This window comes from Plectropomus leopardus, chromosome 4 (assembly GCF_008729295.1).
Source record: "Plectropomus leopardus isolate mb chromosome 4, YSFRI_Pleo_2.0, whole genome shotgun sequence".
NCBI lineage: Eukaryota > Metazoa > Chordata > Actinopteri > Perciformes > Serranidae > Plectropomus > Plectropomus leopardus.
The window spans coordinates 32,489,109-32,504,978 of NC_056466.1; the positions used below are offsets into that span (position 1 = coordinate 32,489,109).

Genomic DNA, 15,870 nt, shown 5'->3' on the forward strand with positions numbered 1-15,870 from the left:
ATCCCTTGGTGTCCTAACAATCCCTCTCTCTAAACTGAGTCTAAACTCCCCGTTTCTCCTTCTCTTCCTGGTTCATTCTGAAGTGTGATAATAAATAGTTTAAATTCAGCAGACTCCTCGTGACATTCAAAGCGCCCACCATTGCGTTGAATGCTTTGGTGGTTTGATGGTTCGAGGATAAGATATCTCCAGAATGTTGATGAATTGTCGACGCTCTGTCGGCCAATCAGGGCTCTCCGTGCAGTTATCTCACATTCCAACCAACGTAACTTGAGGAAAAAAGGCACAATGGAATCTGAAAATGTCACGAAAGTCTCTATTGTCCTCTTTAAATCATTGACTTCACTAAAAACCCTGTATGTAGCAGGGATAGATCGCACTCTTTGTTCACTTTTATTTGAAATTACATCATGTTTCCACTGCAGAACATATCATTAATGATGCCTGTGTGTGGAGTCCATGTGAGCAGTGAAAATGGAACACTGGCACTCAGCTAGTGGAACATGGATTTGTGGATTTGATCATTTGATCACTGGTATTTTTTTTATTCTGACTTTCTAATTTCCTGGCATCTTCTTTAAAAGGGGCTCTTGTTATTGCTTAAAAACCTCAAGTCAAATGCTTTAGAAACCTTTCTGTGTGTTTTGGTGAGTTCAGATTACAGATAGGGTTTGAGTTAGGTGAGGAGAAGGAGGTGGTTAAAATATGGTGTGTGGTTTGGTTTTATGAGCTTTGGTTCTCCACTGTAAAGAAGTTTCCTTTGGAATCTTCCAGTTCAGTTTTTGAGGACGTCAGTGTGTGTTTGAAGATGGATGGATATGATTTGTTTGTTTTACACACAAATACAAATCACATGAAATGATAAATATGATGTACATGTGAGGGTGTGGTAGATATTTATAATGGCTTATACTGTATGATAAAAGCTCACGCAAATAGGAGGGGGGGGATATTGATACAACCTAGTATCCCAATATTTTGCGTGGCAATATTGCATCAGTATATAGACATCAAGTGTAGATTTTATAAGATAAAAATATTTCAAATAAGAACTGACTTTTGGTCGACTACTAGAATAATGAAATCCGTTGCTTTTTCAGTTTACTTTTTTGCTACAATAAAAATGATAAAAGTGAGAAGAGCCAACTGGAAACTGTATCTCATCTGCTAAAACAACATATTTTCAATAGTCAGCATATCATAAAAAGTTTAAAATGACAGAATTATAGTATTGTGTCTTGAGTATCGAGATAATATAGTATCATGATAATATTGTATTGTGCGGCCTCTGGTGATTCTAGTGTACCAAAGAACTTACAAAAGGTAAAATGCAAACAAACAAAATCCCCAGTAAATTTTAAATATTAGTGTTCAAAAATTTCACGTAAAATGATCATAGTTTCTATGCATGATCAATTTTGTCAGGAGGACATTTCTAATTCTCTTTTTGTACATAGACAATGACACAGAAATCCACTAAATATGTATTTTCAAACCAAAGTGTAAATCAACAAAATAGAATAGAAAATGGACTGTGGGAGCTTTTCCACAAAGAAATATGAAGTGATATCTCTGTCATGGATATAAGGAATAAGGACAGACAGTCGCAGTGTATCAGTGACACTGTCTCACACTCAATGTGTGTGTGTGTGTGTGTGTGTGTGTGTGTGTGTGTGCGTGCACAGACAGAGGGGACAAAGACTGTAGGGAAGGGGGGACGACCCCAGTCTGGCCGGCTGCACTGGGAGCTATGGGGGTCATAATGGAATTTCCTGAACTCCCTCCAGGCTCTGAGATAGATTAACAAAACTGGGGGAGGTGTGTGCATTCTGTGAAGGTGCTTGTCCTGTATATGTGACTCAGTCATAGTCACTGTTTTCTTTGTCTTGTGTTTGTATTGTCCATGCTGTCAGGAAATGACCTGGCTGGCCATGGGTATCTTTGCTTCATCAAGTCAAACGCTTAACCTCAGTATAAGAAGTTTTAAATAAAATCAGTATCTTAAATCGTCATATGTAATTTATCCTTCAGGAATTCCTTATGTAAGGGTTCTTGTGTCATAAAGGCATTTGACACCCAATAGTATATCGATATATATCATATAGTTTACATTTATATAGAGAAATGGGAACTGAACGTGAATGTGCCCAATGCAAAGTGCAACAATTATAAAATAAATTCCATAACTCCAGAAAGTTTCCTGGACCAAGGTGAGGAATGTTGGAAAAGAAATGGAAAACGTAGCAGTGCACAATGTCCCCTAACTGTTCCTTTCCCTCCCTCTTTTTTTTCCATCTCTTCTTGCAACCTCTTCTCCCTGTCCCCTATTCCCTCCTTCTCCCCGACCCAGAGCGAGGACTCCGATGAGGACGAGCCTTGTGCCATCAGTGGCCGCTGGACCTTCCAGAGGGACAGCAAGCGCTGGTCCCGCATGGAGGAGCTGGAGGTTTTTTCCTCACTGCCCTCAGATGCTGCTGCACCCCCATTCCCAAAGGACCAAGTATCCCAAAAAGGCAAGCTCGCCTTACGTGAGGGCAACAGCTCGGAGAGTGTGCTGACCGACCTGAGCGAGCAGCCTGAAGTGGGCTCCATCCACAGCAGCGGGAGCGGAGGAAGAGGAGAAGAGAAGAATCATGGCGCCGCCCTGACAAGTGAAGCTGTACCTGCCGGAGCCACCCGTGCAAGCTCTGTAGCTAGCATGTGTTCGTCCTCAGGCACAGGTGGGTCAGGTTGTGCTAATGAGGACTCCCTCTCTGATGGGATGCCTCCATCACCACTGGAGACACTTGGACAGTTCAACTTTGACGTGAAAACAGGGATGGGAGGCTTAGGAGGTAGTCTGGATAGAGGAGGTGGCAGTGGCAAAAGCACACGCTCAAGAGCGAAGAGCTTTCTCAAGAGAATGGAGAGCCTACGGCTGCGCAGCGGCACCATGTCCAAGAGGAAGAAGAAGGGCAGCACCAGTGGAGGGAAGATAGAAATCAGTGGTCCTGTTATCAAAGAGGGTCTGGATGATGACAAACTACGGAGGCTCAACTGTGTGGACATCTCCAGCATCAACCTCAACCAGAACCTCAATCACCACCGCAATCCCACTCAGACTATGACACTTAACCGTAATCGCTCTGTATCCTACTCCACTCAGACCAGCAGCGGCAGCACTGGGAGTACTGGGAGCAGCCAGTCTGAAGCCAGCAGTGGAAGCGCAGTGAGCACACCGAGCCCAGTGACTCGAGCTCGCAGCCACAGCACAGCGGCAGGCTCCAGTAAGAGAGGAGGGATGTATTTGGAGGGGTTCGATCCTTTCAGCATTCCCCAACAAGCTTCTGATCGACAGCCGACACCTCCTCCCAAATCTGCCCCACCCATCCCCTGCCAAGCTAGTAACGGGATGACGGTTGATGAGCAGAACCGCAGGAACAACCGCAGTGTTCGAGACAACAGCAGACAAGAGGAAGAAGAGGAGGAGGAGGAGGCGGAGGAGGGCATGATCTTCTTCTACTTACCAGAAGGTCACAAGCCCGGAACCTTTCCCAAAGCCCTGCAGGACGGGAGTTCACGTAACAACAACGGGAATGATAATGGGAACTCGGTGATCCTAAGGGGGCGGCAGAGTAGACGCCAGCGCAGATGCTCTTCAGGCTCCGTGGACAGCCGGCTCAGTTTTTACGACAACGTCCCCTATACTGAGAGGGAGGAGGAGGAAGATGGGGAGGAGGGGGATGAGCGCAAACTGGAGCAAGTTCTGCAGCATGTCAGCGGCCTGCAGCGCTTCGTCAACGCCTGGTCAGAAGCAGTAGCTGGGGAAGAGGATGAAGAGGAGGAGGACGAAGAGGAGGAAGGAGACTCAGATTCGGCACTGGACTCAGCCTCCCCATGTCCGTCCTCTCCTCTGCAGAACCGGCTGGAGGAGACAGAGAATGGGAGTGACCAAGACAGCACAGGAAACCCGCTGGGAGAGGGAGAGGAAGGGATGAGGGAGAGGAGAGACTCTGGTGTTGGAGCATCTCTAACCAGAACCAGCAGGTCAGTAAATCTAAACTGTCTTATTAATTATGCGGTGTAACCAGAGGGACGGTTCGAGGGGTATAAGAAAATATTGATACACTTGAATATTGCGATATTATGTTTTGTGATACTCTTTTGATTCTCAAAAACCCTGTCACTTTTTAAATGAATAGTTTGCATGCAAAAATTCATGGCAGTGGTTCATTTTGTGATGTCTTTAAACCAAGCAGCAACCTCTGGCACTAAAAAAATAAAGCCAATGCGAAAGTGCCAAAAACTGCAGTTCCTCAAATGGCCACATATGGGTGGCTCCAAAAATGTGTCAATGCTATGAGACTACAATGTTAAAATGTCCAACTTGTCCTACCGCATAAATTAACATGTTAACAGCCTGGTATGGAAAATTGACTTGATCTCTGTAGCTAGTTTTACCATTCATGATAACTGTACGTGGGGTGAAAAAAGTCTTAAGTGGTGCTCTGCAGGCAATGACAGTTTTCCTCAGTTTACATTTTTAAAAATTGCAATATATAACTGGACCGTAACCCCTGTATCATAATACTCATTATATTTTGATTCTTGCCAGAGTCTTTGTGATACATATTCCTCGTTAGTTCACCCAAATTATTAAGAAAGAAAGAAAGACGGTACCCAGTCATACTTTTGAGATATCTGTCTCTGAGGCTTCTGCCTCCACCCCAATCTAATGGAGGTAAATGAAATTGTCTTTATGGTGCTCACAGCATTAAAGGAACTCTTAAACTTTGTCATAGGGAATATTTCTTCCATAGAAAACCTACTTTTATATGAGCTACTTTTTGTAGTTTGAGTGAACTGATCCTTTACCCGAGACTTTAAAACAAACGCTCACATGCTTTTAGTCGTCTTCCGTGAAACTCCTGCCAAACATTACCTAAATGCATGAAAAGCTCAAGGACAACAAAACAATAGAAAGACAAACAGTCGGGCACCCACAGAAAGAGTTTTCCATAGAAAGTAACAGCAGAGGCTAAACAGCGGTACACGCTGAGACTTCACTCCTTACGTAATGCTGCTGGATACTCTGGAATGCTGCTTGGTCTCCATGGGGACTGTTGCTGTTCCTTCAGGAATCCACAAGGCAGAATTACACTCGGGGGGCGTACAGGGTTTTAGTCTTTAAAATCGTCTCTTGATTGATGTGTACATAAATCCCTGTAATCCTTTAACTGATCACTTGGCACGCAGACCTACAAATGCTGTGTGGGGCTTTGTGTGATTTTCTAAGTTTATGTGCACACAAAAGCAGATCCCAAGAGTTAAACTGCTCACTTTTAATCACATCTCAATTTGTGCTCTCTCCTCTTTCCCTGTGCGTACTCCAGACCACAGAAACTGCGCTGGCCCAGCTTCCAGAACTCCCATCGGCCCAACTTGGCATCGGCCCAGCTCCAGATTAGCTGCCAGTCTGTGCTGCAGATGAATCTGCTCCAGAAGCTCTCGCTGCTGCAGCTCACTGCTCTGCTGGAGAGACACACCCCGACAAACAAACATGGCTTCAGCTGGTGAGTGGAGGGAGATGAAAAGTAAGGGATACAGGAAGTGTGGAGGAGAGGAGAGGAGGATTACATATGGCGATTGTTTGTCACGCAATATTTTTAAGCATGTTTGTCATGTGAAATGCCGCCTGCGTCTGGCTAATTGTTCCTCGTAAGTGATGCCCTCGAATTTCTGCCATCCATCCATTCAACTGCTCCCCCTACGTCCCAGCCCTCTCCCAATCCCCTCCATCTGCAGGTTGTTGTGTAGTGTGGTGACGGCTGTCCACAGAGCTTGGGTTTCACATTCTTTTCCCAGGCCTGTAATTGCTGGGAAGGGGTGTACATTGTCTTTTTCTCAACGGGGCAATCATGGTAGTTCACACGCACGGTGTTACAAGAGCTGGAGGCTGCAAAGATCTGTCCTCAACGATTATCCCTCCAACACCACCTCCTCTATAACTGACCTCACTCTATATGCTGCTCATGATTATCAAGTGTCACCTGATATCCTCCTTATTACTGTATCTGCTTCAGAAATTTACAGTTGTTCCCAACTTCTCTTTTCATTTGTATCTGTAGTGCATTAGACCTGTTGACAGGGAAGCCCTGAACAAAAAGCAGTGCAAAATACAATTAATGAGTAAGACTTAAAGAGGACCTATTATGCTCATTTTTAGGTTCATACTTGTATTTAAGGTTTCTACTAGAACATGTTTACATGCTTAAATGGTCAAAAACCACTTGGTCAAAACATCCTGTCCGATAAAGGGTGCTTTTTAGCACCTCTTTCTTAAACCCCCCACCTAAAAAAAACCCAGTTGGCTTTGATAAGTCAGTTTTTCCTGGTCTTCTGTATCTCATACATCGTTGCAGCCAGGGAATGACTGTAACAGAGAATAGCTGCACTTTTTTATCATGAAAAATCACCAAAAAACCTACTAAGCACAAATGGACATGTTCCAGCATAAAATCTGATCTGAAATTTGGGATAAATTAAAAACATCAGCAACCAAGATTACATGTTTTCCTGACTTTAGCGTGAAGCTACATGTAGCAGTGTAAGGAATGGCTATAATGTAGAATAATGACCTACAACTGTTGTTCCTACAGTGAAAATGTACCAAAAGAAGCTAATGAACCATATTGGACATGTTCCAGCAGGAATCTGATCTGATAATGGTGAGAAATTAACAACATCAGCAACCAAGATTGCCTTTCTCCCTGATGTTAGCAAGTAGCTACATGTAGCAGTGTATTTATGGCCAAGGAAAGACTGTAACAGAGAATGGAGGTACTTTTGTGCAGCCACCAATAAACCCAATAAAACCAATAAAAACTTCATAACAAAATTGGACATGTTCCAGCAGGAATATGATCTGAAATTTGGGAGAAATAAACAACATCAGCAACCAAGATTACGTTTCCCTGATGTTAGCATGAAGCTGTATGTAACAGTGTAGGCTACGTAAAATAAACGTGTTCAGTAGTTTGCCTGGAGCAGATGACCATATAAAGAAATTCAGCACATCATGTAATAGCCTACTGGAGAAAGAGTAGAATAAAACAGTTGGAAACAGAGGGTTTAAAATTATAGGAAACCTAAGGGTTTTTACGCTTTCAGGAATTACTTATTCTTTTACACCATTGTTTGAAACTTTGGCTGCTTTCAATATGAACATTCTACACTGTAACATTATGTAAGGCATAAAATACAGGAAAGGGTCACCTTTAACTTTGGTGACCAGAAAATAATTTACTGGACATTCTTCACAGTCAAAATATAGAAAAGCCTACAGAAAAATCATGAAAAATAGCTGTGACCCAATCAGGCATTAGCAGTTCTCTCTAACTTTGCGATGAGGAAAATGAAGTGAAAAATCACATCATTTTCTTGTGTTTTTCCACTTCCCTTGTATCTTCTACCCAAGGCCTTCCTTGGACAGGAATAGAAGGCATTATGACAGTCTTATGACAGGCTGAGGTTCATGAGAGACAGAGGCCACTTGTTGGCCACTGGAGGCCCACACATATTCAGAATTCCGGACCGGGATCACAATATGTTCTCTTTCCATTTTTTCCAAACTGTGGCTGCGAGAAGCGCTCCGAATCTTGTGAACGGCTGCTCTTACAAAGACAAGCCTGTCCTAAGTCACGCACAGCGTCTCTCTGCTAAACACACTCACACCCATGCAGATAGATACACAGCCATAAATCTGTGGGTGCATTCTTGTGAAACGGCCGGAGCTGCATGTTTAACTCTGGGGTTTGTGGTTATAGACTTGGTGTTCACTTGCACCCAAGTGATCACCCACCCAGAGTAGTGAGACAGACACTTAGTGCGGATGTATAAAGCAGTGGGATCCTCCCCTTTTGACACCAGTCCGCCCCCCCCCCTGTTCTCCCCTCACCCTGTTTATCCACCCCTCTCATAAACCTGGAGACAGGCTTCTGCAGCCGCTGGGTTTCCTCCCTACACACACATAAAACACACAAATACTCATTTTGGCAGCCAAGCTAACTCAGTAATCTGATTATTTTAGGATTTTAAAATAATCTGAACTAATACAGAACCATTTAAAAACATGTTTGAGATTGTAACAAATCCATCTCATAAGTCAAATATTACAATATCTGTTGTTTTCTTCCACCAGAATTATTTGAAGATATGTTGATTACAAATTAGGATCTTTATACAAGACCTTGTATGAATGAAGGCATGTTATGACATTTTGACAGTTTTCAGACTGAAATCTGACAGAAATTGTTTGAATGAATGAGTCAAAGCTGTGCTGATTGGAAAAAATTGCAAAGCTGTGCAGAAATTACGGGGATTGCCTGAATTGGAAATCCTGGAGGGACTGGCATGTGAAAGACATCTGAACACATCACGGGGAAACTGATGTCGATCTAGGTGTTAAAGAGTTATCTCAACTCACTGTAAATGCAGTATTGCTACTTAAAACCTCCCTCTGCACAGGACCATTGATATAGTACGACTTACCTTTATGATTACCTGCTAGGCTTGAGCAAGAAAAAGATGAATTGTCCTAAAATCAGTCTTAAAATTAGTTACAATTATTTTGAAAAGTTCTCAAAAAGCATTAAATTTAAGTGTCTGGTACCTGCAGACACCCTGAAAACTTCATGCCAACATGTCACAGATATTGATTTTTCTGTTTTCTGTTCCTGTGTATGTTTCAGGGCTGTGCCAAAGTTTATGAAGCGCATCAAGGTGCGCGACTATAAAGACAGGAATGTGTTCGGAGTGCCACTGCAAGTCATCGTCCAGCGGACGGGCCAGCCCCTCCCTCAGGGCATCCAGCAGGCCATGCGCTATTTACGCAACCAGTGCCTCGACCAGGTAACTTAAAGCAGCAAAATAAACACACATATATAGACACATGTATATATAAACTGGAGCATACGGCTGTAATTGCAGTGTACATATAAGTTGCTGGCAGTCTGTCATTTAGCTTTAAGGAGTGTTTTCAGTTTCCACAGCTCAGAGACAAAGCTGCTTCTTTAAGGTGCTGCACTTATGTAATATTTGAATTTTAGGACATCTGCAATCAGTCAAATATTCATCCATGTGATTTTTTTTTTTCTCACTGGATGTTACATAAGATGGAGCATTGACTCGGAAAAAAGCCTTATACCCACTTAGTGAGTGAGTGTGTATACACTTTCTCTGTCACACAGTGAAGCGTGGAGCTCTGCAGAGAGTCAGTGTGCAGCTGTGAGGTCACCTGTCTGTCTGTTTAATCTAGAGATACTATGGCCGATTTATCTCAACGCGTGTGTGGTGTGTGTATGTGTATGTGAACATTTATAAAAGAAAGAAAGAGGGACGAAGGAGAAAATAGCTAATAACGGAAGGCAAGTGGTGGATGGCGTTCTTTACAAAGCAGGACAAGGCGCCTCTGTTTAAAAGCGATGAAAACTGGTGGAAAATATTCCAGCCGGACGAGCCGACGGCCTTTTTCTCTTTTCCTCCCCAACATTGCCATTCCATGCAGCCTTAAAAGGCCACCGATGAGATCCTACACAACATTCAGTACATGACAGCCCACTGGGTGTCATGGGAGCTGCTTGTAAATACAGTCAACAGGATCTGCTGTGATGTAACTGTATTGACTGTAAGCTGTGGATTTGGGGATAAGTTAAGAATATTATTTTACAGTGATAACAGCCTGCAGCTTTAAAAGACGTGTTTTTTTTTTTTAATTTGCTTTTGGCACATGAATGGTTTTTGATACGCCTTAATGATAGGATCAACACTGGGAATACTCAGCTTATAAGGGAATTAGAGTGCAAAGCTGGCTGATCATGTTTCTGTGTATGATGTAACTCTTCCTCTCACTTTTGGTCCAGGTGGGTCTTTTCAGGAAATCCGGCGTGAAATCTCGTATCCAGGCTCTGCGTCAGATGAATGAGGCGAGCGGCGCAGACGGGGGAGGCGTCAACTATGAAGGCCAGTCAGCGTACGACGTCGCAGACATGCTGAAGCAGTACTTCAGAGATCTGCCAGAACCCCTGCTCACCAGCAAGCTGTCGGAGACCTTCCTCCAGATTTATCAGTGTAAGAAAACACACACATGCAGATGCCATTTTTACACAGAGGTTGTGCCTATAAGGCTGCTACCAATCCCCTTTTTTAATGCCTCCTTTGCATTTTTACATCGAACCAAAAAACATACTTCTCCAGTGTATGATTTTATACAGCATGCTGGCATCGCAGAAGCATAAGGCCTCTGTTTGTCTTGTTTGGGTTAGCCGCTAACTGCTATCAGCTGCTTTTTAATTCGTCAAAACGCCACACCCATCCTGCCAATGGTCTCGTCCTGCCAGCTGTCTCCCATTGCCTCTGTTTCCAGCTCAAAGGTGAGACAGCTCTGTCCCCCCATCCTGCTGTCGTACCTTTTTTACAGAAAAACGAGGCGGCATAACGGCACAATATTCACGCCTAAAAGGGACTAGAGTCTGGACAAAATCCTGTTGAGACAACACATGCCATTAATTCACGTACACACATCTGTAAGAGGATTTCATGCTGGAATACATGGGATGGTATTGTTTTCGAGCTGTAGGCGCTTGCCTGCAGTGGAGTAAGACATTGTGAAAGAGTGAAAATAAAATAAACAAGATGAGTGCAGGAAATACCTGCGGGATGAGGTGAGACATCTGAGTGCTTCATCCCTCTGTGAGCATGGACGTCCCCTCCGGTTCTGTTCCTGTATGATTGTAATAGCTGCATTACGATCTGTTTATATAAGGTGAAACAAAACCGCTCCAATGCATGAAGCATGAAGCACATAGTGTACACACACTTATATAACACACAGATCCCATCATAGCTCAGTCTTGGCAGGCGGAGGGAAGCCAGACTTTTTCCTAAGATGCAAAAAAGATGACATCATGCAGCATGCCATTAGTCGCTTTCTGCATATGATATGAAAGAACCGAGCCGTGACATCCTCCCTCTTCCCCTGCAGACATGCCCAAAGAACTGCGTCTGCAGGCGGCACGCGCCGCCGTGCTGCTGCTGCCCGACGAGAACCGTGAGGCTCTGCGGACGCTGCTGTGCTTGCTGAGCGACGTGACAGCCAGCGTGTCCGAGAATCAGATGACTCCCACCAACCTGGCTGTCTGCCTGGCGCCGTCCCTCTTCCACCTCAATACCCTGCGCCGCAAAGAGAGCTCCTCACCAAGGTGTGTGTGTGACTTTGTAATCAACTAATTTCATCATATCACTGCCTTTATTTTGATTGCCCGCACTGACACGGCTTACATAACATGGAATATGCTGTACATTCACAAACAGGAAAGGGTCAGCCTAAAGAAACAAAAGAGCAGGATACTGGGGATGGAAGCCAGAGAAGAAAAGGGGAGCTTGAGACAGAAGGAAGGGAGAGAGACAGAGGAAATAGCGAGGTTACATAAACATCTTAACCTAATTAAGAAACATATTTTTTGTTCCATGTTTAGATCAGGGAGGCTTTAGCAGGTGTCCTTTCTTTCTTTTCTCCCTGGTGCTTCCTTTGCCCTCTGCTACACTGGCTGTCTCCATGATAGATGATGTTACTGATCTTGTCGCAATTCTTTTCCCCCTCTCTTTCTTGGTCAAAGGGTGATGAACAGGAAGCAGACACTGGGAAAACCGGACCAGAGAGACCTGAATGAGAACCTGGCTGCCACTCACGGCCTGGCACACATGATCCAGGAGTGCAGCAAACTCTTCCGGGTAAGCAGTTAATTAAGTCATAACTGAATGTGAACTCTAACTTAGTCAACTCCTTACTTTAAAAAAGCAACCAAACCCTCCACTTTTGGTTTGGGTGCTTCCTCCCTGGAATGTGAAAAAAATGCCAAGACACACACAGTCACCCAATTGTGCCGCCTCTTGATCCACAGAACCTCTCTGCCCCCCGCACACACACAAATTAGAAGCGACAGGGGGCTCGTTTGGTAATGAGAGCAGTCTCCTGCTACCAGAATCAGCCAATAGCATAATTTGATTTCAATAGCAAGGTTTCAACGTCTAGAGGGCAGTCACTATGTATATTTATAACACAACTTGTAGATTTTTAATACTTTGCATTCAAATGTCAAGAGGTGGAACTGAATCAGTCAGCAGCACTCATGAATACTCATTTATATAACTTGTCAACTGAAAGAAGAGATTACTCTTCAAAGTTAGATTTAGAAAGATATCACATACAGAGATAAACCCAGAATGGTTTACTGATTGATATTGTATTAGTCCTGTTCTAAACTAGAAAGCACAGCATAACTGTCATTGCTAGTTTCAGACTGACGTATTTGACAGTTTCACAGCCAGCGTCCATGTTGTATAAGTAACAAATGTAATTGCACCCATGGGTGTGTAGGCCTTAAAATGAGGTGTGTTCCAGCACATTGTTGGCGCACTGCTATTTTGAGCAAAGCGATTACGCCATTGACCAATAAAAACCTGGTCAAACGCGCACATAATGTGCCAAAGGGTAACTGAAATGAATACAACATAAATGAGGAAAATATTAATGATTTCTCCAAAATGTGAATGTAGCAGAGATCAGAGCAGAGCCACTGTCAAATATGCTGTGCACATTTACACACAAGGAGCAGCATTACTTGTTCGTAGTTAAAAGTTTAGTTCTGTTGCCTCTAGCAAGAAACTACAGTTTATAGTTATGCTGCTTCAATTTCCCTTGATATATGATGGAGTGACATCATTGAGCTGACTGCATCACTCTCAGCAGAAAACCAGTTGTTGCAGAATCCACCATAAAAATAGCACTAAAATGACACTCTGATTAAATTCATGTTTCGCCCAAAACACACGCGTCTCCAGTCCACATATTGAAGTGTCCTTGGGTAAGATACTGAACCCCAAATTGCTCGCATATGAAAGTTCAACTGAGTAGCAGGTGGCATCTTGTACTGTAGCCCTGGCCACCGGTGTATATTTGAATGTGAATGGGTTAATGTGACATGTAGTGTTAAAGCACTTTGAGTGGTCGGAAGACTAGCAAGGCACTGTACAAGTGCAAGTCTTTACCAAGTCCATTAATAAAGGGAGTAAATAACCTCTGAGCCCCTTGTGCCCTACTTTGCACCCTGATTATGTTCTGTTTAACCAGCAAAGTGGAGTCTGACATGCCCTAAATGCACTCTAGACATTGTGCTATGGAAGGTTTAAATAGGGCCAATGTGGCAAACTGCCACTGAAGTCGATGTGTTTGCTGACAGCATGAATGTCACCTCCGGTTTACAGTACTATGTCAGTGCAAAACACCTTGAGTTCCTGTGTTTGTCCTGTAAACACAGATAGCTTACATAACCCACTGATCCAGATCATTCTGTCATTTGAACAAGCAATGTCATGATTACATAAAGTAAGTGTCCCCTCTGAAACCAAACTCAAGTATTTATGAAAGAAGTTAAATCCAGCATCGTCCCATCAAATCCACAAACACATGAATGAATAAACAGGAAATAATCAGCACACTACTCCGTTAATAATCAAATTTCAGTCCCATTCAGCCCGAGCATCACTCTGCCCAACACAGTTGTCTCCTCTGATCTGCTTCGGTAAATGCTAAGAGGCTGCACACTGTGTGTCATTAGTGTTAGATTTTATTAGATTGCTTCGTGGCTTCCTGTTGTGGTCACATAACACAACAAGTAAACTCAATAATCTCACAAATTATTTTCTTTTAATTAGATCTCGCACAGCATCAAAACAGGAAGATGACCTATTAGATAACCGACGGTAATATGTGTCCATGTTTAACCAGCCTCTTCTTATCTGATGAAATCCTTCTCTCAGACTGTAATATTGTTGGTGTTCAATTAAAGCTGAGAGATGACTCAGCGGGAGGGAGGGAAATAATGAGAATGAGCACAGCAAACACACAGATGGAAAAAGGATGTTGTGTATTTCCATTTTTGTCTCGCATCCTTACACAAGTTAATACAATTTCCCTTTAATTAAAGGGGAATTAATGAAACCAGGGTGGAGATGACTGACAAAACAAAGCATCAAGTAGGGACTCGGTGCTGATCACTCTTATCAGAGGACACTGATAACTTCAACATGTACAGAAATACTTTGCTTTGAGTAATTACTGCCGTCTAATATGGATTTTATACAAATCTCATATCATTTCAAAAAGCTCATTTAACTATCTAAAAAGTTAAATAATTAAACTTGAAATTAAATAAATAAAAATAAAAAATATTTAAAATAAAAAAGTATAAAAGTTTTTTTTAATTGAATACATATATATATATATATATATATATATATAAGAAATTATATACTTTAAAATGATTTATCTTTATAAAATATTTTATTTGAAGCATATTAATGAGTCTTGAAATTGAACATTTTGCGAAAAAATATTTTACATTAAAAAATATATATACTTTGGAAAATATTTAATTTTAAGACTTTTTAAATAGTAAATTGAACTCATTGTATAACAAACAAATTAATAAATTGATGTATGAGGTTGCACAGTCGTGCAGTGGTTAGCACTTCGGTTTGAAACCTGCCGGCAAACTTAGGTTTGCATGTTGTTCCCATGTCAGCGTGTTTTCTCAGGGTTCCCCAGTGTCCTCCCGCAGTCCAAAGACACGCAGATTAAGGAGAGTAGTGACTCTAAATTGTAAATGTGAGTGTGAATGGTTGTCTGTCTCTGTGTGTCAGCCCTGCAGTTAACTGCCGATCAGTTCAGTGTCAGCTGGGATAACCTCCAGCACACCTGCTACTTTTACCAGGATAAGCGGTTACAGAAAAGGAATCAAAACAAGTCAAATTAGCAATCAAAACACATGTAACCATCATGCACTCTGGCGGCTCATGGCCTCCAGCAGCACATAGAAAGTTAAGGGCTGGCCTTCATCCTCCTCCTCCTCCTTTCCCACAGATCCCAGAGGAGATGAGTCGCTGCAGGAACTCATATGTGGAGCAGGCGCTGCTGCCGCGACGCCTAGAGGAGCTGGCGGGCGAAGAGGCTGGGCAGGGAGGTTACAGGGCCTTCCTTAGGGACAGCCTAGATGCCCTCCTCAAAGACGCCAAGGACAAGTTTAAAGGTTACGACAGCTGCTCCACGCCCGAGCACGCGGAGCTCGCCTGCAGGAAGGTACGCCTGCCTATTCATCAGCTGACATTTTTAGAAAGAATAATCTATCTTCACACATCTGTCGAGTCCTCACGGCTGCTGTCAATGTGGTGGTTTATGGCAGAGGTTGAAAGAAATGAGGTTCATATTTAACCCTTTGAAACCTGAGCAAATTGGTTGGATTTCTCTCAAAAACAGGGAAAAGGGTGACATTTTTTTAAAATAATCCTCCCCCTTTGTCAAAGCACATTTTTAAGTCATTTTCTTGTCACCTTTAACTAATTTCTCACACTTTGTGGGTTATTTATACTAAGTTGGTCATTTCCTTTCTTCCCCCGTGTTTTTCAAAGAACTTAAATCCATTAGTTTGGGTTTCAAAGGGTTAAGGAGAGAAAAAACAGATCATCAGTCAATCTGTCTTTAGTGTCTAAACAAACCGCCATTCCTGAAGCACACGCTGTCTCTTCAATGATCTGTTTCCTGTCTTCTCCTGTCCTTGGCGTGTCCCTCTCTCCTGTCTCTCTAAATGTCGAGTGGAAAACCAGCAGTTAGGGTTTCCTGTATAGAAACACATCCGTGTGAAACTGGCCTGGCCCTTGGCTTCTCATTCCCATCCCGGCACTGGACTCCATCCCAGAATGACATCAGCTTGACACAGACACACACAAACATACACAACCTCACCATTATCCCAGGCCTACATTTCCTGTGTGCAG

General features: G+C 42.9%; 1 protein-coding gene across 2 annotated transcripts in view; it reads left to right on the top strand.

Annotated features, from left to right (window-relative positions):
• The window catches only part of dlc1 (DLC1 Rho GTPase activating protein), a 113,640-nt gene that overhangs the window by 93,716 nt on the left and 4,054 nt on the right, over nt 1-15,870 (top strand). For both annotated transcript variants that reach the window (XM_042484897.1, XM_042484898.1), the window contains 7 exons: nt 2,351-4,026; nt 5,373-5,552; nt 8,730-8,889; nt 9,900-10,107; nt 11,021-11,237; nt 11,655-11,769; nt 14,960-15,175. In XM_042484897.1, coding sequence (XP_042340831.1) covers nt 2,351-4,026; nt 5,373-5,552; nt 8,730-8,889; nt 9,900-10,107; nt 11,021-11,237; nt 11,655-11,769; nt 14,960-15,175 — 2,772 coding nt within the window. The remainder of the gene's footprint in view (nt 1-2,350; nt 4,027-5,372; nt 5,553-8,729; nt 8,890-9,899; nt 10,108-11,020; nt 11,238-11,654; nt 11,770-14,959; nt 15,176-15,870) is intronic.